We start from the raw sequence: 17149 nt of genomic DNA, 5'->3' as shown, positions 1-17149 counted from the left end.
GCTGCTACAATGTTAGCTTAGCCTAGCACCGCTCGATCCGAGCTCCATTGAGAAAACAAGTATTTTAAAAGTTATTTGCTTGTCGTCTTGAGGAGAGAACTAACTAAACATGAATTCAGACTTTTTACAAATCTGCATCATTATGTAGTTATTTCGGAGTCCCTTTTTGTCGGTTTATTGCCGTTAAATCACAGGAAAATCAGTTTATTTTGTGTTCATACAGCAGTAGTAAACAGCGACGTGTGGCTTGCTAGACACAGTGAATACAGCTCGATAAAATCGACGGAGCTCCTCTGGACTATGTTATGAACCCAGACATGACGGAGTTTAGTTTCCCGGGATATCTGGGACTTCCACAACACTACTAAGCAGAAATATAAGTTATTTTTTCCATGGTTGATGGCGGACAGTTGAACGGCTTTCAGGGCGATAAGCCACGCCCCCTCTCCGGCGCCTCTAGCGCGATTCACGCTAATGAACACAAATGGTCCAAGGCGAGACCAGCGGCGCGAATTACACGATTAACAGTGTGAACACCATTAGATATGTTGTGGCACTTTGGAGGGGCCCAACCCCTAGGTTGGGAACCATCAGTGTTATCAAACTAGCTCCAACTCGAGTAGCTGATGACCTGAATGGTAAATGGACTTGTACTTGTATAGTGCTTTTCTAGTCTTCCAACCACTCAAAGCACTTTTACACTACATGTCATCATTCACAGCCATTCATACACTGATGACAACATTTCTGTGATTTTATTTCAGGCAGATTTTAAATGCAGGACTTTTATTGAGTTAGTTTGACACAGTGATGATGGTACTTTGACTAAAGTAAAGGTAAGTACAAGGAGCCTACCTCAGATATGGAACACCCCACCAAGCCAACACTGTTTATTAATACGTACCAATACTACTGTTAGTACGCATGCATGCTGATTTGCAGGTGTATATATATTTGGGGATTAAGGTGTCACATTGTAGGTAGGCGTGGTTTTCTGTCCCTAAACTGCGGAAACAGGCTTAATTTGCTCCAAAAAGCTGGCAGCAGCAGCGGACACACGGGACCAGCACAGACTACATACAGACCAGTACTTACAAGACACCCTGTCCACACAGCACTGAGGAGATGGGGGACAAAGCAGGGACTAGGTAAGACAGCCGTCCAGTCTGCTTGTGTGTCTGTCACGGTACGGTAATAGAAGACGTAGCCACGCGACGTTAACTCGTGAGGAGAAAAGGGAACTATCCAATCTCCCGTAAGAAACGGACCAATTCAATCTCTGTTGTTTTATCGCTGTGTGCGACGAACACTATGAAAATAGAGCAGAATCACGTGACTCTGACACGCTCTGGATTTGAGAGGACTTTAAATTGATTTTTAAAAGCTATTTATCAATAAATATCGATTGATAGTAATGCCGAATTGAAGAGTGGATGCCAAAAATACGAAAAAGTCTTGTCCAGCCATGTGCAGTATGCAGCTGTTACGTTTGACCGTAAATCAAGGCAGCGTCAATTTGCCATAAAATACATACATTTTGGAAGGGGGATCTGGCGTAACTTCCTCTTGTGAGAAAACGAGGCGTATTGGGGTGTCGAGCACTGTAGCAGAAATAATGTAGCCACCGTTGTTGCCTTCTAATAGGCTAATAATCGTTCTTGCTTTTACGTGGACTATTGTTTAGGTTGCTTATAGGCTACAGTAAGCCAATATAAAGATGTCAGACGTTGTTAAACCGGACAGGTGTGTGACAGCGCTATTTGTTTACCGTTTATTCACTTTTACAAGGTGCAGTTTGATTTAGCACCGCGTTAGCTTATTTGTAGCTTTCAGAATTGGCTATTTATGTAGCTACGCTGCTACTATGTTACATTATTCTTAGTTGAACTCAGCCGCGTCAAACGTCAAGTCGGTGTTTGTTTGTAGTCTATTTTTGAGGAAGACAGACACTTATTCCTGTGTATTGTACATAACTGTCAATGCAAAAGTCTTAAATATAAAAACGAGGAACACATAAGAACCTGAAAGTGGAGATAAAGGAGAATTTGACAGGTTTTTCTGAAGGTGTCTTCTTATTTAGTACCACTAGGAGTCGCCAAAGACAGAAATAGGCTGCTCACATCACAGGGGCTGTCAAGGGGAGTTGCATCATTCTTCAGGTCTGTCTGAAAATAAAAGTGAAGCGCTCATATGTACAGTGAAAGAGGCTTTGCTTGTTGCTGAAGGCCACCATAGTTCTCTGTCACTCTTGGAACAGGGAGGGGTGAGTGGAGGGGTATTCAGTTGGTTGCAATCTGCAGCCTCGCCACTAGATGCCACTAAATCCCACAAACTAGTCCTTTAAACGTTGATTAAATATGACAATTATACGTAATCTGACCGACTATTTTTCATGAGCTACTTGATTTAAATTAGAATTAAGATTAAAAATTATATGAAATAATATGAGATTAAAATGTCCTTTGTGTTTCTAAAAAGTTGAAAGTTAATGATTTCTAGTTTGTCAAAGAAATTAGAAGCCTTCAGAGGTCAAAGTCTCTCGAATCGCTTGACATTTGATTATTTGTTTTTCATGTAATTCCACTTGTGGCTAGAACAGACAATTTATAGAAGTTACTTTTGTCAAACTGCAAGTGTGAACAACATTTAAATGATCTTGTGGGTTATATCCTGTCCTCAGTGCTGACCTCAGTAGCTTCATGCCCGGCTGAGCTGAGTTTTATGATGATACATGTTGTTTTTTTTGCCTGTAGGATAAGGGGTTGACAGGAAGGGGTTCACGTGTGTCCCCTGTTCAGGAAGTAATGGACATTTCTGTTGATAATCAGGATGTGGATTTTGTTCTTTGCCCTCGTTTTCTGTCCACAGAATGTAAACGGCAGCACTTTCCTGCTAATGTTCTTAAAACTGCAGCAGTATGCATAACCTTCAAGCTGACATGGCCTCCTGAATGCTCTTGACAACAGCTCTACTCGTAGGCCAGTAACAATCTTCTTCTACAATAATGTATGACGAAGCCACAATAATAATAATAATAATGTATGACGAAGCCACAGTTTTATGCTTTTGTGGTGGTACACGTGGACTGATTGGCTGATTAGTCTCAACCCTACCTGCATACACATTATTGGTGACCGCTGGCTGCATTTCCTGGAATACCCTTCACCCGCTTCCTGTTGAGCTCCAGCACAGACACTCTGCTCTTTTCTCTCTGCTTTGCTTTGATGGGCTTTGACTGGAGAAGATTTCTTAGCTCCAGTTCCCCAAACTCTGCAAAGCTAAGTTTGCAGAGTTTGCAAATATTCAACCCCTACTATACTTGATTTGACCATTGGTGGGCTGTCAGGGCCAGCTAAGCCTTCTCTGCTGGCCTAAACAGAATCACAAAGTTATAGCTATTTTATAATCTAATACTTTTTGACAAATACACTACATGTATTATAATTTTTTTTCCCATTAGCTTATTTTGTCATTGCACAGCTCCTGTCTTCCTCTGTTGCTCTGCTTCCAGCCTGCAGCGCTGCTTCCAGTGCAACTTGTTTTAAGGAGAGCTCTTATCCAATCAGATTTCACCTCTATGCTGTCTCTATAGAAGAGAGGCCCGATGTCCTCTAGGTAGACTTTGCACATTAAAATAAATGGGGACGATATTGTTGATTGTCATAGTCTTCAACCAATCAGATCTTTAGTTTGACATGTTGGGCGTATTCTTTGACGTGCCAGTGGTACCCAGGTAGCCTGCTAAGTACGTCTGCATTAACGTGCGCCGTGATTGGTCAGTGGGCCAGCGTGACTTTTGACTAACAGAAAGCTAGATAGCAGATCTTAGTATTTAGTAAGAGTTCAGGTTGAAACATATGTAAGAAGTTATGACATTGTTAGCGTTTTGCTTGGTGTAGATTCTTTTCTTTTTTTACCTATATATTTGTGTTTTTTTTAACACTCAATGGCTGAAGGAGGAGAAACGGATTTCTCAAGACCAGAAAAACTGGACATCGTATCAAAGGGTTGGTCAACCCCACAGCTAGCATGGAAAAGGTATTTCTGGCTGACAGCGGCGGAGAAGCGTTGCACATTTTATGGCTAAGAATGAAACTTTTGCTGAGACCCAAGTGGATCTACAACTCAACGAACACGTTTGCAGGAGGACCTCTGACTGGAACTGAACTGAACCGATGTTCTGTACAACCGCGGTATTAAACTCTTTGTTAACAAAGAAAGGAGGATGGACTTTGTCTTTAAGTGAACAGCAGCTGTGGTAGCTAAGTGAAGTGCTTTTGTGTTTTTACATCTGCAGTAGCGTTACTACTGTTAGATGTTCTATCATGTTGTTTTCATGATATGGTGAATATTGTTCCCTCTGATGTGAATAATAGTTGAATGGCTCGTGCTCTTCATTGTGCGGCGGAATATGCATGTTAGCGCTGCAGTGTTGCTGGATTGATTTGTCATGCTTTGTTGTCATATAAATATATGTGACTGGTTCATGTTCTTGTCATTGTGTTAGTTACATTGATTCTGACTATGCATTGTCCGTTAATGACGAAGCATCCCGTCATCGCGGGGTTTGCCGCGGTTGTTTTCCCGTTAAGCTAGTTTAGTGTAGCCTCAGCTGTTTTTTGTTATGTTTTTTTTAGTTACGGGTTGAAAGGTCACACAGCCCGTTGTCTGTTATGTGAGCGCAGTCCACCGAAAACATTATATTTCCCACAATTGAAGCTTCTGCATTTTCCAAATGCACTAGTATTATTCAAACGTTAGGTTATTCAACTGTAGTAGGACAGCACAGAAGGCCCAGGTATAAAATGCACGGCCCGCCACTGGATTTGACAAATGTGAGGTTGTGACTTGAGCGACATTGTTCACACACTCGTCTGTAGTTTGTTAAAACATGCTACATCTCAGGTGCATTGATGAAAAGCAAAAATTTACATGACGTGTGTTCCCCAGGGCTCGATACTTGGACCTCTTCTGTTGCTCCCACAAGCTCAAATTTAGCAAAAGGAGCACCTTATCGTAATTATCCCGATGACACTCAAATGTACGTACAGCTTTTTTTTTTAAAATGTTTTTATGAAGCGAAGCCTGCAAGCTAGTTCAGGCAACTACGGTCCCCTCACGCGGTTTATGGTGGAAATCCACTGTACTCGCTGACGTATGTGAAGTCGACGGATGCTATTCATGTTCTATGGAGAGCAAGACATCGGGCCACAAGTTGCATAATAGATTCGGCTCGCCGCGGTTGCCCGACCATTCGCCCGTATCTGAATTTGCATAGTCGCACCTCAACCTCAACTTTATGCAAATGAGGTCAGCCCATCGCAACGCACCAGGCTAGCAAAGCTTTGATCAAACTGTCAAACCAGGCAGCGCTGATCAAATGTGAACCAAGATTCTGTCACTGCATTGCCTATGTCTCGCCTCAAATGTCTTCAGAAACATGTTTTAGAGAACTGTTGTGCTTTAAAATGAGAAGGTTTGTAATGATTTATGTGTTATGTAAAGCATGTTGAAATGCCTTTGTGTTTGAATGGTCCTGTACGAACAATCTTTCCTTGTTTATGATATCAGGGAATCTGAGGGTGGAGATTTCCTTCAAATGAGTCCTGAATAGTTCCTCGAGTGTGTCCCTCTGAAAACCGTTTCTGCTATTGTTCTCCGTTGAGCGCTATTGCAATTTTTCCATTGCAATGATGGATGTGTCCCTCAGGTTCACAAGTCTTCCATGCTCTGTACTGTAATCTAATCGGGCCACAAACGCCATGCTGTCGTTGAATCTGCTCTGTTCTGCTACACATGTAGAGGCTGTTGAGAGTAAATGTCACCCAGGATCAGTTTTGAGCATTTAAATATAGGTTATTGGGACGTTCTGTCCTACAGGTCATTGTACTGTCAGCCATCGCTGCTGCTTTCTAGTTGCTCTCTTTCTGTTTACACTAATGTGTGTGTGTGTGTGTGTGTATGTGTTTGAAGGACAGGAAATGTGACGTGGTTATACAGTGCTATTAGTGTGTATTGGAGTGTAATGAGATCCTAAACTAACAGCTTGTTGTTGTCCATCCTTGACACTAACCAGGCCTTAATGTTCCCCTGTTTACTTTGAAACGCAGGCAACGCTACATGGACGAATACTGTCCCTGTGTTAGTCATGTGACAAGCGTTTGTGACGTGTTGGTAGTATTTGGCATATATATATATTGTTATACTGTATATATTTACATTTATATATATATTGTGGCAATATTAGCAGTAATGACCAGAGTGTGTTTGGGTTGTTCATTCTTTAGGTTATACGTAGATGGGGCAGGTCAGGGTCATCCTGGTGGCCTGGTTGGTTCAGAAGATTCTGGTATCGGAAGCGTTCTAGTTTTCGTTTGTAGTCCGAGTGGTATTGACCAATCATGTTTTAGTAGGCTTTAATTGAATGCAGGTAAACAGTCCGTGTGGAGCGCAAATGAGGCAGAACGCATTGGTAGAAATCTGCTATCCCACCGGCTATCGGTTGACGATGATTTAGCTTAAGGTTAGCTTGTAAACTGGCTACTTGTGAAACAATGCGTTCGTACATGTGGACCCAAACTCCAACTCCAGTCTCGTGTCTCAAGTTGTTTATCGGACTGTAAACGATTGACCGGCGCACTGAAGAGGAGATCTTGGTCCCTGCATCGGTTACACGCTCCTGCAGATTCCTGCTCTACAACATCAGGAGGATTCGCCCCTTCCTCACTGATGAGACGGCGCAGGTGCTAATCCAGGCTCTTGTCATCTCCCGCCTGGACTACTGCAACTCACTACTTGCCGGAGCCCCGGTGCTGGCCATCAGACCTCTGGAGCTTGTCCAGAAAGCTGCAGCTCGCCTGGTGTTCAATCGCCCCAAGTTCTCCCACACAACTTGCCTTCTCCGTTCTCTACACTGGCTACCTGTAAGAGCCCGCATCCAGTTTAAGACTCTGGTGCTAGCCTACAGGGCAGTGAAAGGAACAGCTCCTTCCTATCTCCAGGCCATGGTCAAGCCCTACACCCCGGCCCGACCACTTCGCTCTGCTACCTCGGGGCGACTGGTTGCCCCGTCGCTCAGAGGTCCCTGCGGCCGATCGACCCGGTCGCGGCTGTTTTCTGTCCTGGCCCCACAGTGGTGGAATGAACTCCCCACTGACGTCAGGACGGCAGAGTCGCTGCCCATCTTTCGGCGCAGGCTGAAAACTCACCTCTTCAAGAAGGCCTACCCTTCCGCTTAGCACTTACCTAGCATCTACTGTATTCATACTAGCTTATTGCACTTATTGTTTTTATATTAGCTTGTGGCACTTATTGCATTCCTTTGTTTCTGCACTGTACGTTGGCTCTGGTTTATGCTCTTAGATGCTTGTTTGAGGTAGGGACATGCACTTATTACTTCTGGTGACTAGTTGTTCTCTCGAAAACCGATGTTGAATACACTTATTGTAAGTCGCTTTGGATAAAAGCGTCTGCTAAATGACTGTAATGTAATGTAATGTAATGTAATGTAATGGATATCCGCTATCTACACAGAACACCAGAAATATAGGCCGTTGCCCCAAGAGGCTGTATCGTGATCAGACCGATAGCCGATGGGTTCTGATATTGCCCATTGTGCAACTCAGCTGCCGACAGTTCAGCCGGACATTCAAGCATGTTATTCCAGTAGATAAATGCTGAATATTGCTGAAATTTTGCACAAGATCAATATAGAAATCATGTCTTTTTTAATAGTGAACTTATTTGGTAAGAAAATACACATAAATAGCTAAACTAGGTCTTGGTTAAAACATGTGATTAAAACATCACATGTGCAGATAATTTGGCAGCCCCCCATTAAATAAGAATTATGTTGGGTAGTGTGAAAGGCATTAGAGTCTGACATGGAAGAAGTCCATGGACAGGATATGGAGGCCTAAGATGAAAATGTGTCTTATTTTAAAGGGGGATCATAGGGAATGTTTTGTTGTTGGTGATCAATGAAAGTTCAATGCTTAATGAGTCAACTTGTTTTTAATTTAATTTGTGTGGCTCAGCCAAGGTTGCTGATATCATTAAATGGGTTAATAAATGAATCTCAAATTTGAGTTTTACACACACACACACACTCACACTCTGTTCACAAGATATTCTCTCTCTCATTTTACAGAGTGTTTAAGAAGTCGAGCCCCAACTGCAAGGTAGGGTGTGTGTGTGAGTGTGTGTGTGTGTGTGTGTGTGTGTGTGGAGGTTCTTATCATTACTTCTCCCTCTATCGTACATCTTCTGTCCTGGATTATCCTAATTGCTCTCTTTCTTTCCTCAGATCACAGTTTATCTGGGGAAGCGAGACTTTGTAGATCACCTCGACCACGTAGATCCAGTTGGTGAGTGTAAACGCACACCAGGCAGCGACCGCTGGGTCTGAAAAATGAAGCCAATACAGAAGTGCCCCAAATGTCTTTCTAAAATTCTTTCCAATGTCCATCAGGGGGTGACTCCTCTGGTTGTATAGAAGTGTATGAGAAAATAACTCTACTTCTCTCTTGATTTATTACCTCAGTAAACATTGTAAACATGAGTTTATAAATAAACCATAAAGCAGGGGATGCTTTAGGGCGGGGCTACCTTGTCTCTACCACGCCGTTGTCCGGTCTGGGAGTTGTGTTTTCATCTTGCAATTTTAACCCTTTCACAGAGTCTTTTCTTTCCATGAAAGTTAATTGTAACTTTTTGGTTTCCATAAAATGTCTTAGTCAGCATTCGGTTGCACTTAGCGCCACCCTCTCTCACTTCTGGTTGCAAAAAAACAAGATGGCGACAGCCTAAAAACGAAGTGTGAAGGCCAAAAACCAAGATGGCGACAGAAAACAAATGCAGAACTCAGGACTTAAAAACCACAGTCCACAAACCAATGGGTGATATCGCAGTGACTACATCCTCCTCTTATTTACAGTCTATGACGCACATGTTTAGTTGGGACACTTTTGGGGACATTACATAGAATTGTATTAATTTCCTAACTTTCCACTGACGTCTTCCAGATTGAGGACACGGCTTTTGTCCCCAATTGCACAAGCCGTCCCCAATTAACTGGTCTTCAGTCTGAAATGTGTCCCCGAAGGTAGCCTAGTCAGCATGCAGAGTTAGATCAGACTTGAGCTCACGAGGCCATTATTCTCATCCAAGATGCTAAGGTCTGCAAAGGACACATGTGTTGTGTCCAAATTTGGGCAAAAGAAAATCTTTAGTGCATTTGAGGGAGCCTGAAATAAGACAAACCGTGTCGGCCCTTTATTGATGTGTTTAGTTTAGAAATGGGGCCTCTGAATTGGGGCGTAACTATTATACACACTGCGGAGAGAAAGCATCCCACCCAAAATGTGTGTGTTCCTTTAAGGAAAATACAGATGAAGTGAAAGTATGTGTGTGTCAACAAATTGACTGACATACACACACACACAACCACACACACAATAGTTTAGATCTGCATTGGTTCAACATCACTGCTCACGTGCTGTGTGTGTGTGTGTGTATGTGTGTGTTCTCTAGATGGAGTGCTCCTTGTAGACCAAGAGTATCTGAAAGATCGAAAAGGTAAGAAAACGAGAAGTTGGACACAAAGTAACCGACTGACTGGATGACGGCCCATGTAATCGATGTCTTCGTCCGTCCTCAGTGTTTGTGACTCTGACCTGTGCGTTCCGTTACGGCCGGGAGGACCTGGACGTCCTGGGCCTTTCCTTCCGGAAGGATCTGCACGTCAGCACCGTCCAGGCCTTCCCTCCTCTGCAGGAGACGAAGACGCCCCCGAGCCGCCTGCAGGAGCGGCTGCTGAAGAAGCTGGGTCAGCATGCCTACCCCTTCCACTTCACCGTAAGACTTCTAAACACGAACACAGCCTCAGCCTCACCCCGACGCTGTTACAGACCAGCGTCCATGTTACAGCCAATTTAAGAGAATGACAGAAAAATGTTAGAAAAATTATCTTGGCAAAACTTTTTTTCACCTTTTCTTAAGTCATGAACACTGGACTTAGAAAATAAATCATTGTTTTTCTAACTGTCCTCTCAGGGCTTCCGTAGTAGCAGAAGGCCTGGTGAAAAATAATCACTGAAAGAATCTATGCGAACAAGTGGCATCTTTAAGAAGGAGAATCCTCTGAAGGATTTCCCTGCAGTTAATCAGTATTATTAAAAAAAAAAAAAAAATCTTTTAAGATATGTTTAGCATTATAGTGTTACAGATTACTATGCACCCTAATTTGGATTTCACCATGTTTGACCTTGTGTCAGGTCCCCCAGAACCTGCCTTGCTCAGTAACCCTCCAGCCGGGCGCTGAGGACACGGGGAAGGCGTGCGGTGTGGACTATGAGCTCCGAGCCTTCTGTGCTAAGACTGTGGAGGAGAAGATCCACCAGAGGTTCAACACATTTAGACACCTGAAGCTACAACCAAACTAACACTTCCCAAGACAAATACAGTGTGCTGCTCTAGGAAACCATAGCGACTTTCTCCTGTTGCATGATATTCTTTGTGTGTGCAGGAACTCTGTGCAACTGCTGATCCGGAAGGTCCAGTACGCTCCGGAGAAGCCGGGTCCACAGCCGACAGCGGAGGTCAGTCGCAGCTTCCTGCTGTCTGATAGAGCTCTGCACCTAGAGGCCTCGCTGGATAAGGAGGTGACACGCTCGCACCCTTTGATGTGCTGTTTGATGACTGGGACACACACACACACACACACACACTGCTAAGTATCTGTTTCTCTCCAGCTGTACTACCACGGTGAGCCCATCAGTGTCAACGTCCACGTCACCAACAACTCCACCAAGAGCGTGAAGAGGGTGAAGATATCCGGTAAATCCAACTCACACTTTGGTTTCAATTATTATCATTTCAGATGAACAAGTGAAAGAACATTTTCACCACTTGAGACAACAATTTATTCTTCTTTGGAGCCACAGTTAAAGTCAAGTATTTCACTGTAATCCAACTCTGAGCTGACATGGAGGACGGATGAGGGCTAAAGGAGCTACTAAAATAACTCCTGTCTTCCTCTCAGTTCGTCAGTACGCCGACATCTGTCTGTTCTCCACGGCCCAGTATAAGTGTGCAGTCGCCCAGGTGGAAGCAGAGTGAGTTCTTCTTCTGTAATGTTGTCCTCTTGTTTATTTCATTGGAACTACGTATTCCAGGGTTGGGAACAATGAAGATATACTGTATATAATAATGTTTTCGATGATCCACAAGAATAAAGGTGTTTTTAAGGGATTTTTAGTGCAGCATGATTACATTCAAAGTCAATGCAAAGACGCAAATAGATGCAAATTTGAGTAACGTTTTCAGCGTATTGGGAACTTCCACTACAGGTGCAAGACAGCAATAGTGGTTATTTCAGTCTTGGTAGATGTTTAGTGTCTCTTTGTAGTCCTTACGCATCTCTCTGTAGTTTTGTGTCTCCTTGTGGTTGTTTTATTTCATGGTGATTGTAAGTCTCTATGGGTCTCTTTGAAGCTTCTTTGGTCTCTTTGTAGTCTTTTTGTGTCTCTTTGCAGCTGTCTCTTTGTAGTTGTCTCTTTGTAGTTGTCTTATGTTAATGGTGGTATTTTTGAGTCTATTCCTGGATGGTCCGTGTCTGTTTGAGTGACATTTTGAAGGTGAAGGCCAGGGGCCCTGGCAGTTTTGGCCCCTGGGTCTTTGTCCAGTAGACCCATTTAGGATTCCAACCATGCCATCTAACCCTTACAAGTATGTTGGCCCTGCTCAACATATACAAAGGGGTTCCACAGGGATCACTTTTAGGTCTTGTTCAGTGTGGCTTTGTAGCACAAAGGCAGTAAAACTGCCTGTGCCAAAGCACACTGACTGTAATCCTGCGGGCTTAATAATAATAATAACTAGAAAATTCCTAAAGAAATTTTGACAGTGTGGCTTCTACTGCCCGAAGAAATCGCAATATATACACACGCCAATGTTACCGGTAGTGTCATTCAGGTTCAATTGAGATAGCGCTACTCTCTTTTCTGCATTTCAGATTCATACTCTTGGATTGAATCTTGTATTTGTGGGGCTTTTATTTTGAAAGGGTGGGACTGGGTGGGTGAGAGAGGGGGAGAGGAGACAGAATCATAATGTTTGACACTAAAATGAGAGGCTTCATCACAAGCATTCCAGTTAGAATTCATTCTGTGGGGCTTTTAATTTGAAATGGGGGGAGGTGGGGTGAGAGGGGAAAAGTCCTCTAAAAATATCTAAGACCTGAATGACTGTATGATAGAGAGAGACACAGAGAGGGAGAGAGAGACAGACATAAAAATAGACAGAGAGGAGAGAGAGACTGAGTGAGGCAGACAGACAGTTAGATGGACTGAGTGAGTGGGGGAGAGAGAGGCAGACAGACAGTTAGATGGACTGAGTGAGTGGGAGAGAGAGACAGGCAGACAGACAGGACTGAGTGGGAGAGTGAGACAGGCAGACAGACAGTTAGATGACTGAGTGAGTGGGAGAGAGAGACAGGCAGACAGACAGTTAGATGGACTGAGTGAGTGAGTGAGACAGGCAGACAGGAGTCCTCTAAAAGTCTCCAAGACCTGAATGACTGTATGAGAGAGAGACACACAGAGAGAGAGAGAGAGAGACAGACAGACAGAGAGGAGTGTATGTGCGTGTGTGTCTCAGTGCCTCTGTGTTTATCAACATCACTAATGAGCTCATATACACACCTGTGTGCTTGGGTGCATGTTGGTGATTGGAGCACCTGTGTGTTAGAGGCTAATTAAGAGAGATTAGAGTGAACAGTGATTTTCAACAAAACTACCTGTCAAACATATGCCCTTCATGCCAAAACCATGAGACTAATCAATAAAATATGGATACCGTGAGAGAGATAAGACTCTGGCAAACGCGGAGATTTGGCTCAAAGAGCCGCAGAGCGACATGAACTCTAACAAACTGCTCCATTAGACTCCATGTTAAATCTGACCACTAATTTCTCAAAGAAAGCAGACGGTACCAGTTCTGTCTATTGCTCTGGAGCTCATATTTTTAACACCACAAACATAAAAAATACATCAGCGCGTTTGCCAGAGTCTTATCTTTCTCACGGTATCCATATTTTGGCACTCAGACTCCAGGTGCGTCCTCGCCATGGCAACCAGTTACACACAGGCACGCAGGCTCTCGCTCTCTCTCTCTCTCTCTCTCTCTCTCTCACCCAGTCCCACCCTTTCAAAATAAAAGCCCCACAAATACAAGATTCAATCCAAGAGTATGAATCTAAAATGCAGAAAAAAGAGTAGTGCTATCTCAATTGAACCTGAATGACTGTCAAAATTTCTTTAGGAATTTTCTAGTTCTCTTTACAATCTATATAAAGCACCTAAATAAGTGTTGATTGCATTAGTATGCAGATGACACTACATTGTTCGCAACTGAACATTGAATTAAATACCACCAACATATCTCACCAGCCTCACGAGGTATCTAATCTACGTGTGCTTAAACTTTCAGGCTCATTTTGTTTTTCATTGCAAGCATTCAGTATCTAGCAACAGACCGATTTAATGGATCACTCTTTTACATTTCCATTTTGCTCCCCTCTCCCTGACCTTTAACCCTCCCCCAACCTCAGTGACCAGGTCTCTCCGAGCTCCACCTCCTGCCAGGTCTACACTCTGACCCCCATGCTGGGTACCAACAGGGAAAAGAGAGGCCTGGCCCTGGATGGAAAGCTGAAGCATGAAGACACCAACCTGGCCTCCAGCTCCATGTACACACACACACACACACACACACACACACACACACACACACACACACACACACACACACACACACACACACACACACACACACATACCTGTATCTGTTAGAGAAGGGTCTACTTTTCTACACAAAGAAGCACATGGATATGTTTACTGACGAACATGTGCATCCATTGTTTCTCTCATGTGTCCTGCAGAGTGAAAGAAGGGACCAACAAGGAGATGATGGGGATCCTGGTGTCCTACAGAGTCAAAGTCAAACTGGTGGTGTCCCGTGGAGGGTAGGTGGACCCACTCAAGCTTTGTGGGTAATGTAGGCGCCACGTTATGACGATTGTGTGGAATAAACAAGATGACTTCTCTGGTTCTGCTGCATCAATTTGAATGTCTTTTTGCAGTGTTACAGGACTGTAATGCTACAGCTGTAAAGTGATGTTTAATATTCTATTCTTTAACTTTTAATCAAGAGAACAAACAGCTTTCAGACATGGAAATGTTTTAATATTGTCGTTGGTAACAAGGCTGTTTTTGTTGTGTGTGTAGGGATGTAGCAGTGGAACTCCCTTTTGTCCTGATGCATCCCAAACCTTCAGACCAGTCCAGCTCCCAACCACAGTCAGGTAGGACACAAACACATACACATAAACACACCCCACACACACCTCATACACAGCTATTAGTGCAGCTGTGTGAGCATTCAATCACTTAATGTGTTCTTGTTTCTAGTCGCTCCAGAGGCTGATGCTACTGTGGATACAAATCTCATAGAGTTTGAGATGAAGTAAGTGCGCGTGTGTGCGTTTGTGTGTGTGTGCGTGTGTGTTTGTGCGTGTGTGCGTGCGTGCGCGTAGAATTCTCTCAGCCTTAAAGGGACAATTCACTCCAAAATCCCAAATGCATATTTTTCCTCTTACCTGTAGAGCTATTGTTCTCTAGATTGTTTTGGTGTGAGTTCAATCATAAGTAGCCGGGTCATCATTAGTGTAATGGGACGTTGCTGTTGAGTTTAAAAATACATTTTTTTGGTCTTTTTTTGGCCCTTTGAGCCCCACAAGCAAAGTGCCAACTAGTTCTGTTATATTGGAGAAAAGGCACACATCTCTACGGCTACTATCTCCAACACTTGGCAACTCACACTCAAACTATCTAGAATGATAAATAGCTATCATCTGCATACATGTGAATCCTTACTGGTTGAATGTCCCTCGTATAGTAATTGTAGGACATTCTTTCTCTTTTCAGCACTTCGCCTCAGCTTGATGACTTAGTGTTTGAAGACTTTGCTCGCTTGGGGCTAACAGGGATGAAGGATGAAGGCGACCCCTTCTGTTAGCAGGGTTACCTGTCTGAGTGGAACATACAGGATGCCTCAGCCCTCCAGAACCTAAGAGGAAGAACTCGTGAAGACAGCCTCCTGAGTTTCGCCACGTTTTAATTGTACCATTTATTCTGTGTAGGCTACTAGATGTATCTCATACTGGTTCTATGTTAGTGTAAAAACAGAGGAGACGGTCTGACTCAGGCAAATATAGTGTCAGTTTAGCGGGAGTTTAACTAAGTGAGGCTACATGAGATGTTTTCAGTATTATACACGCTGCTGTGATTCAGGAAATATAATTCTAACAACTTTAAACAAAGTTATAAAAGTGGTATTTTTATATTGATGATAGGTCAGCTGTTGTCTTTAGGGGGTCCTCTAACTTTTACTGCTTCCTATTGATTTATCCGTGGCCTCATTATAATGAAATTAATGAAAAAGCATTTGGAGCAGATCAAGATAGAGGGTATACTTAAGTAAACAGGAATGATTTTATTTTTATAGTTATTTTTGGTATTTTGTGGAATATCTATGGCGTGAACTAACAGTGATTTAAACTTTGTAATGTCTGTTGAACAGCCAGGGGTTGTTTCAGTGGTGGTTTTAAGTACATTTACTCCAGTACTGTTTGACATACTTGTACTTTACTTGAGTATTTCCATTTTTTGTTACTTTAAACTTATCCTCCACTACATTTCAGAGGCAAATACTGCACTTTTTACTCCACTCACAGTAACTTTGTACTTAAAAAACAAACATATTTGCTTATATGATATGATGCAGTATTATACTACTAATCTACCTAGTTAGTACAAAGTATCTCAAATTGGCTGCACAAACTACAACATTAAATACTTGTACATGTATTTGATAGTGATTAAAAGAGAATAACATAATATTCTATGGTAATATTACACTTTAAAAGGAGCCATTCTGCACAATGAGTATGTTCACTTTGGATACTTTAAGTGTATTTAGCTCATACTTTTACTTAAAGGCACAATGAGTAAGAAACAGTTTGTAAACACAACATTCAAAGTTTGCCCCTCCCCCCAGCGGGTGAAAGCCAACCCCAGATTCATTCTGGTTTTGGAAAAAGCTTTGTCCACTTGGCGTTTGGCCTTGCTATATAATATATAATAATGATATATATGATATATTATAGAGGTGGGTCATAGGTGATGATTTTTTAATCAGTCTATACATAGTTCTTTTAGGGAAAACCCACTCATTGTGCCTTTAGAGGGTGACTTTATTTTAAAAAATGTACCTGGCCCCTATTATCCCATGATTGTGTAAAAGTGACTTATAGGGACAATTTCCATATTGTGGAGCGATGCGAGATTCAGAACGAGACTTCTCCTTGAGCGAGACTTGGTTGGACACAATAACAAACGGACAGCGTTGTCCCTTAATACTGGTCCAATTTCAATACGTTGTAGTCCCCATTAGTCACTTAGAGACAAGAACGTTACGTTACATTTTCGTTAACATTTTCAGTTCAGAACTTTTACTTGTAATGGAGTATTTTTAGACTACGGACTTTTACCAAGTAAAGGATCTACTTCTTCCACCACTGGAGATCAGCTCTTCTTTTGTGCACTTTTACACAATATGCTATCATCAGTGCTAGCACTATAAAGTTACTATTTTTCCCAGGTCCAAAATTGTAAAAAATCAACTTGTCAGTGCTCTCTGGTGGACAAAGTGTGTAATAGTGACACTGTTTCTACATTACCTCAAACATGTCTGGCATTTCATTTCTCTGTACTTATTGGACAATATATAAACCGACAGTGATATCTGTGATGCGCTTATCTCTGCTTTATCATGTGAACTGTAGTCTCTTGTGATCATTCTCTAGTGTGGAATTGGAACAGTCTTTCCCGTGGAAGTCTCTAAACAGAAGATGCATGATTTTATGGAAAACGTTCTGTTTTTCCATGAAGATGTAAATGTGAGCTGTGTAAGTGAAAGATACCACAGCTATAATCATTCCAATCAATGTAACTTGAAGAATATATTACAAGATACTCTTAATGGAATTGTTATTTTACTCAATAAAACGTACAAATAATCAGTCAAATGG

At 42.5% G+C, this 17149-nt stretch overlaps 1 protein-coding gene across 3 annotated transcripts; it reads left to right on the top strand.

Annotated features, from left to right (window-relative positions):
* Nucleotides 1-1013: 1013 nt before the first annotated feature.
* On the top strand, nucleotides 1014-17146 carry LOC142946067 (arrestin red cell-like). 3 transcript variants are annotated; one of them, XM_076087112.1, is made up of 14 exons: nucleotides 1014-1148; nucleotides 8150-8180; nucleotides 8306-8366; nucleotides 9532-9576; nucleotides 9659-9855; nucleotides 10275-10402; nucleotides 10526-10661; nucleotides 10752-10836; nucleotides 11042-11114; nucleotides 13610-13747; nucleotides 13940-14023; nucleotides 14286-14362; nucleotides 14469-14523; nucleotides 14985-17146. In XM_076087112.1, the coding sequence occupies exons 1-14, from the start codon at nucleotides 1126-1128 to the stop codon at nucleotides 15073-15075; spliced, it is 1224 nt and encodes a 407-aa protein (XP_075943227.1). In that variant the 5' UTR covers nucleotides 1014-1125; the 3' UTR covers nucleotides 15076-17146. The 3 variants fall into 3 exon arrangements, with proteins under 3 accessions (XP_075943227.1, XP_075943228.1, XP_075943229.1); XM_076087113.1 differs by having other exon boundaries at nucleotides 10487-10661; XM_076087114.1 differs by having other exon boundaries at nucleotides 9659-9885.
* Nucleotides 17147-17149: the final 3 nt, after the last annotated feature.

The sequence above is a fragment of the Anarhichas minor genome, unplaced genomic scaffold, assembly GCF_050575085.1.
Source record: "Anarhichas minor isolate MPS153535 unplaced genomic scaffold, ASM5057508v1 ptg000009l, whole genome shotgun sequence".
NCBI classification, from domain to species: Eukaryota; Metazoa; Chordata; class Actinopteri; order Perciformes; family Anarhichadidae; genus Anarhichas; species Anarhichas minor.
The sequence above is the reverse complement of the archived record's forward strand: the minus strand, read 5'-3'. Positions and strand labels throughout refer to the sequence as shown.

What these genes read in the sequence shown, in the direction of transcription:
- LOC142946067 (XM_076087113.1), top strand. Translation starts at nt 1,126, where the DNA reads ATGGGGGACAAAGCAGGGACTAG. An exon ending in GTATCTGAAAGATCGAAAAG is followed by an intron (nt 9,577 to 9,658) that starts GTAAGAAAACGA and finishes GTCCGTCCTCAG; the next exon opens with TGTTTGTGACTCTGACCTGT. An exon ending in GTCGCCCAGGTGGAAGCAGA is followed by an intron (nt 11,115 to 13,609) that starts GTGAGTTCTTCT and finishes CCCCAACCTCAG; the next exon opens with TGACCAGGTCTCTCCGAGCT.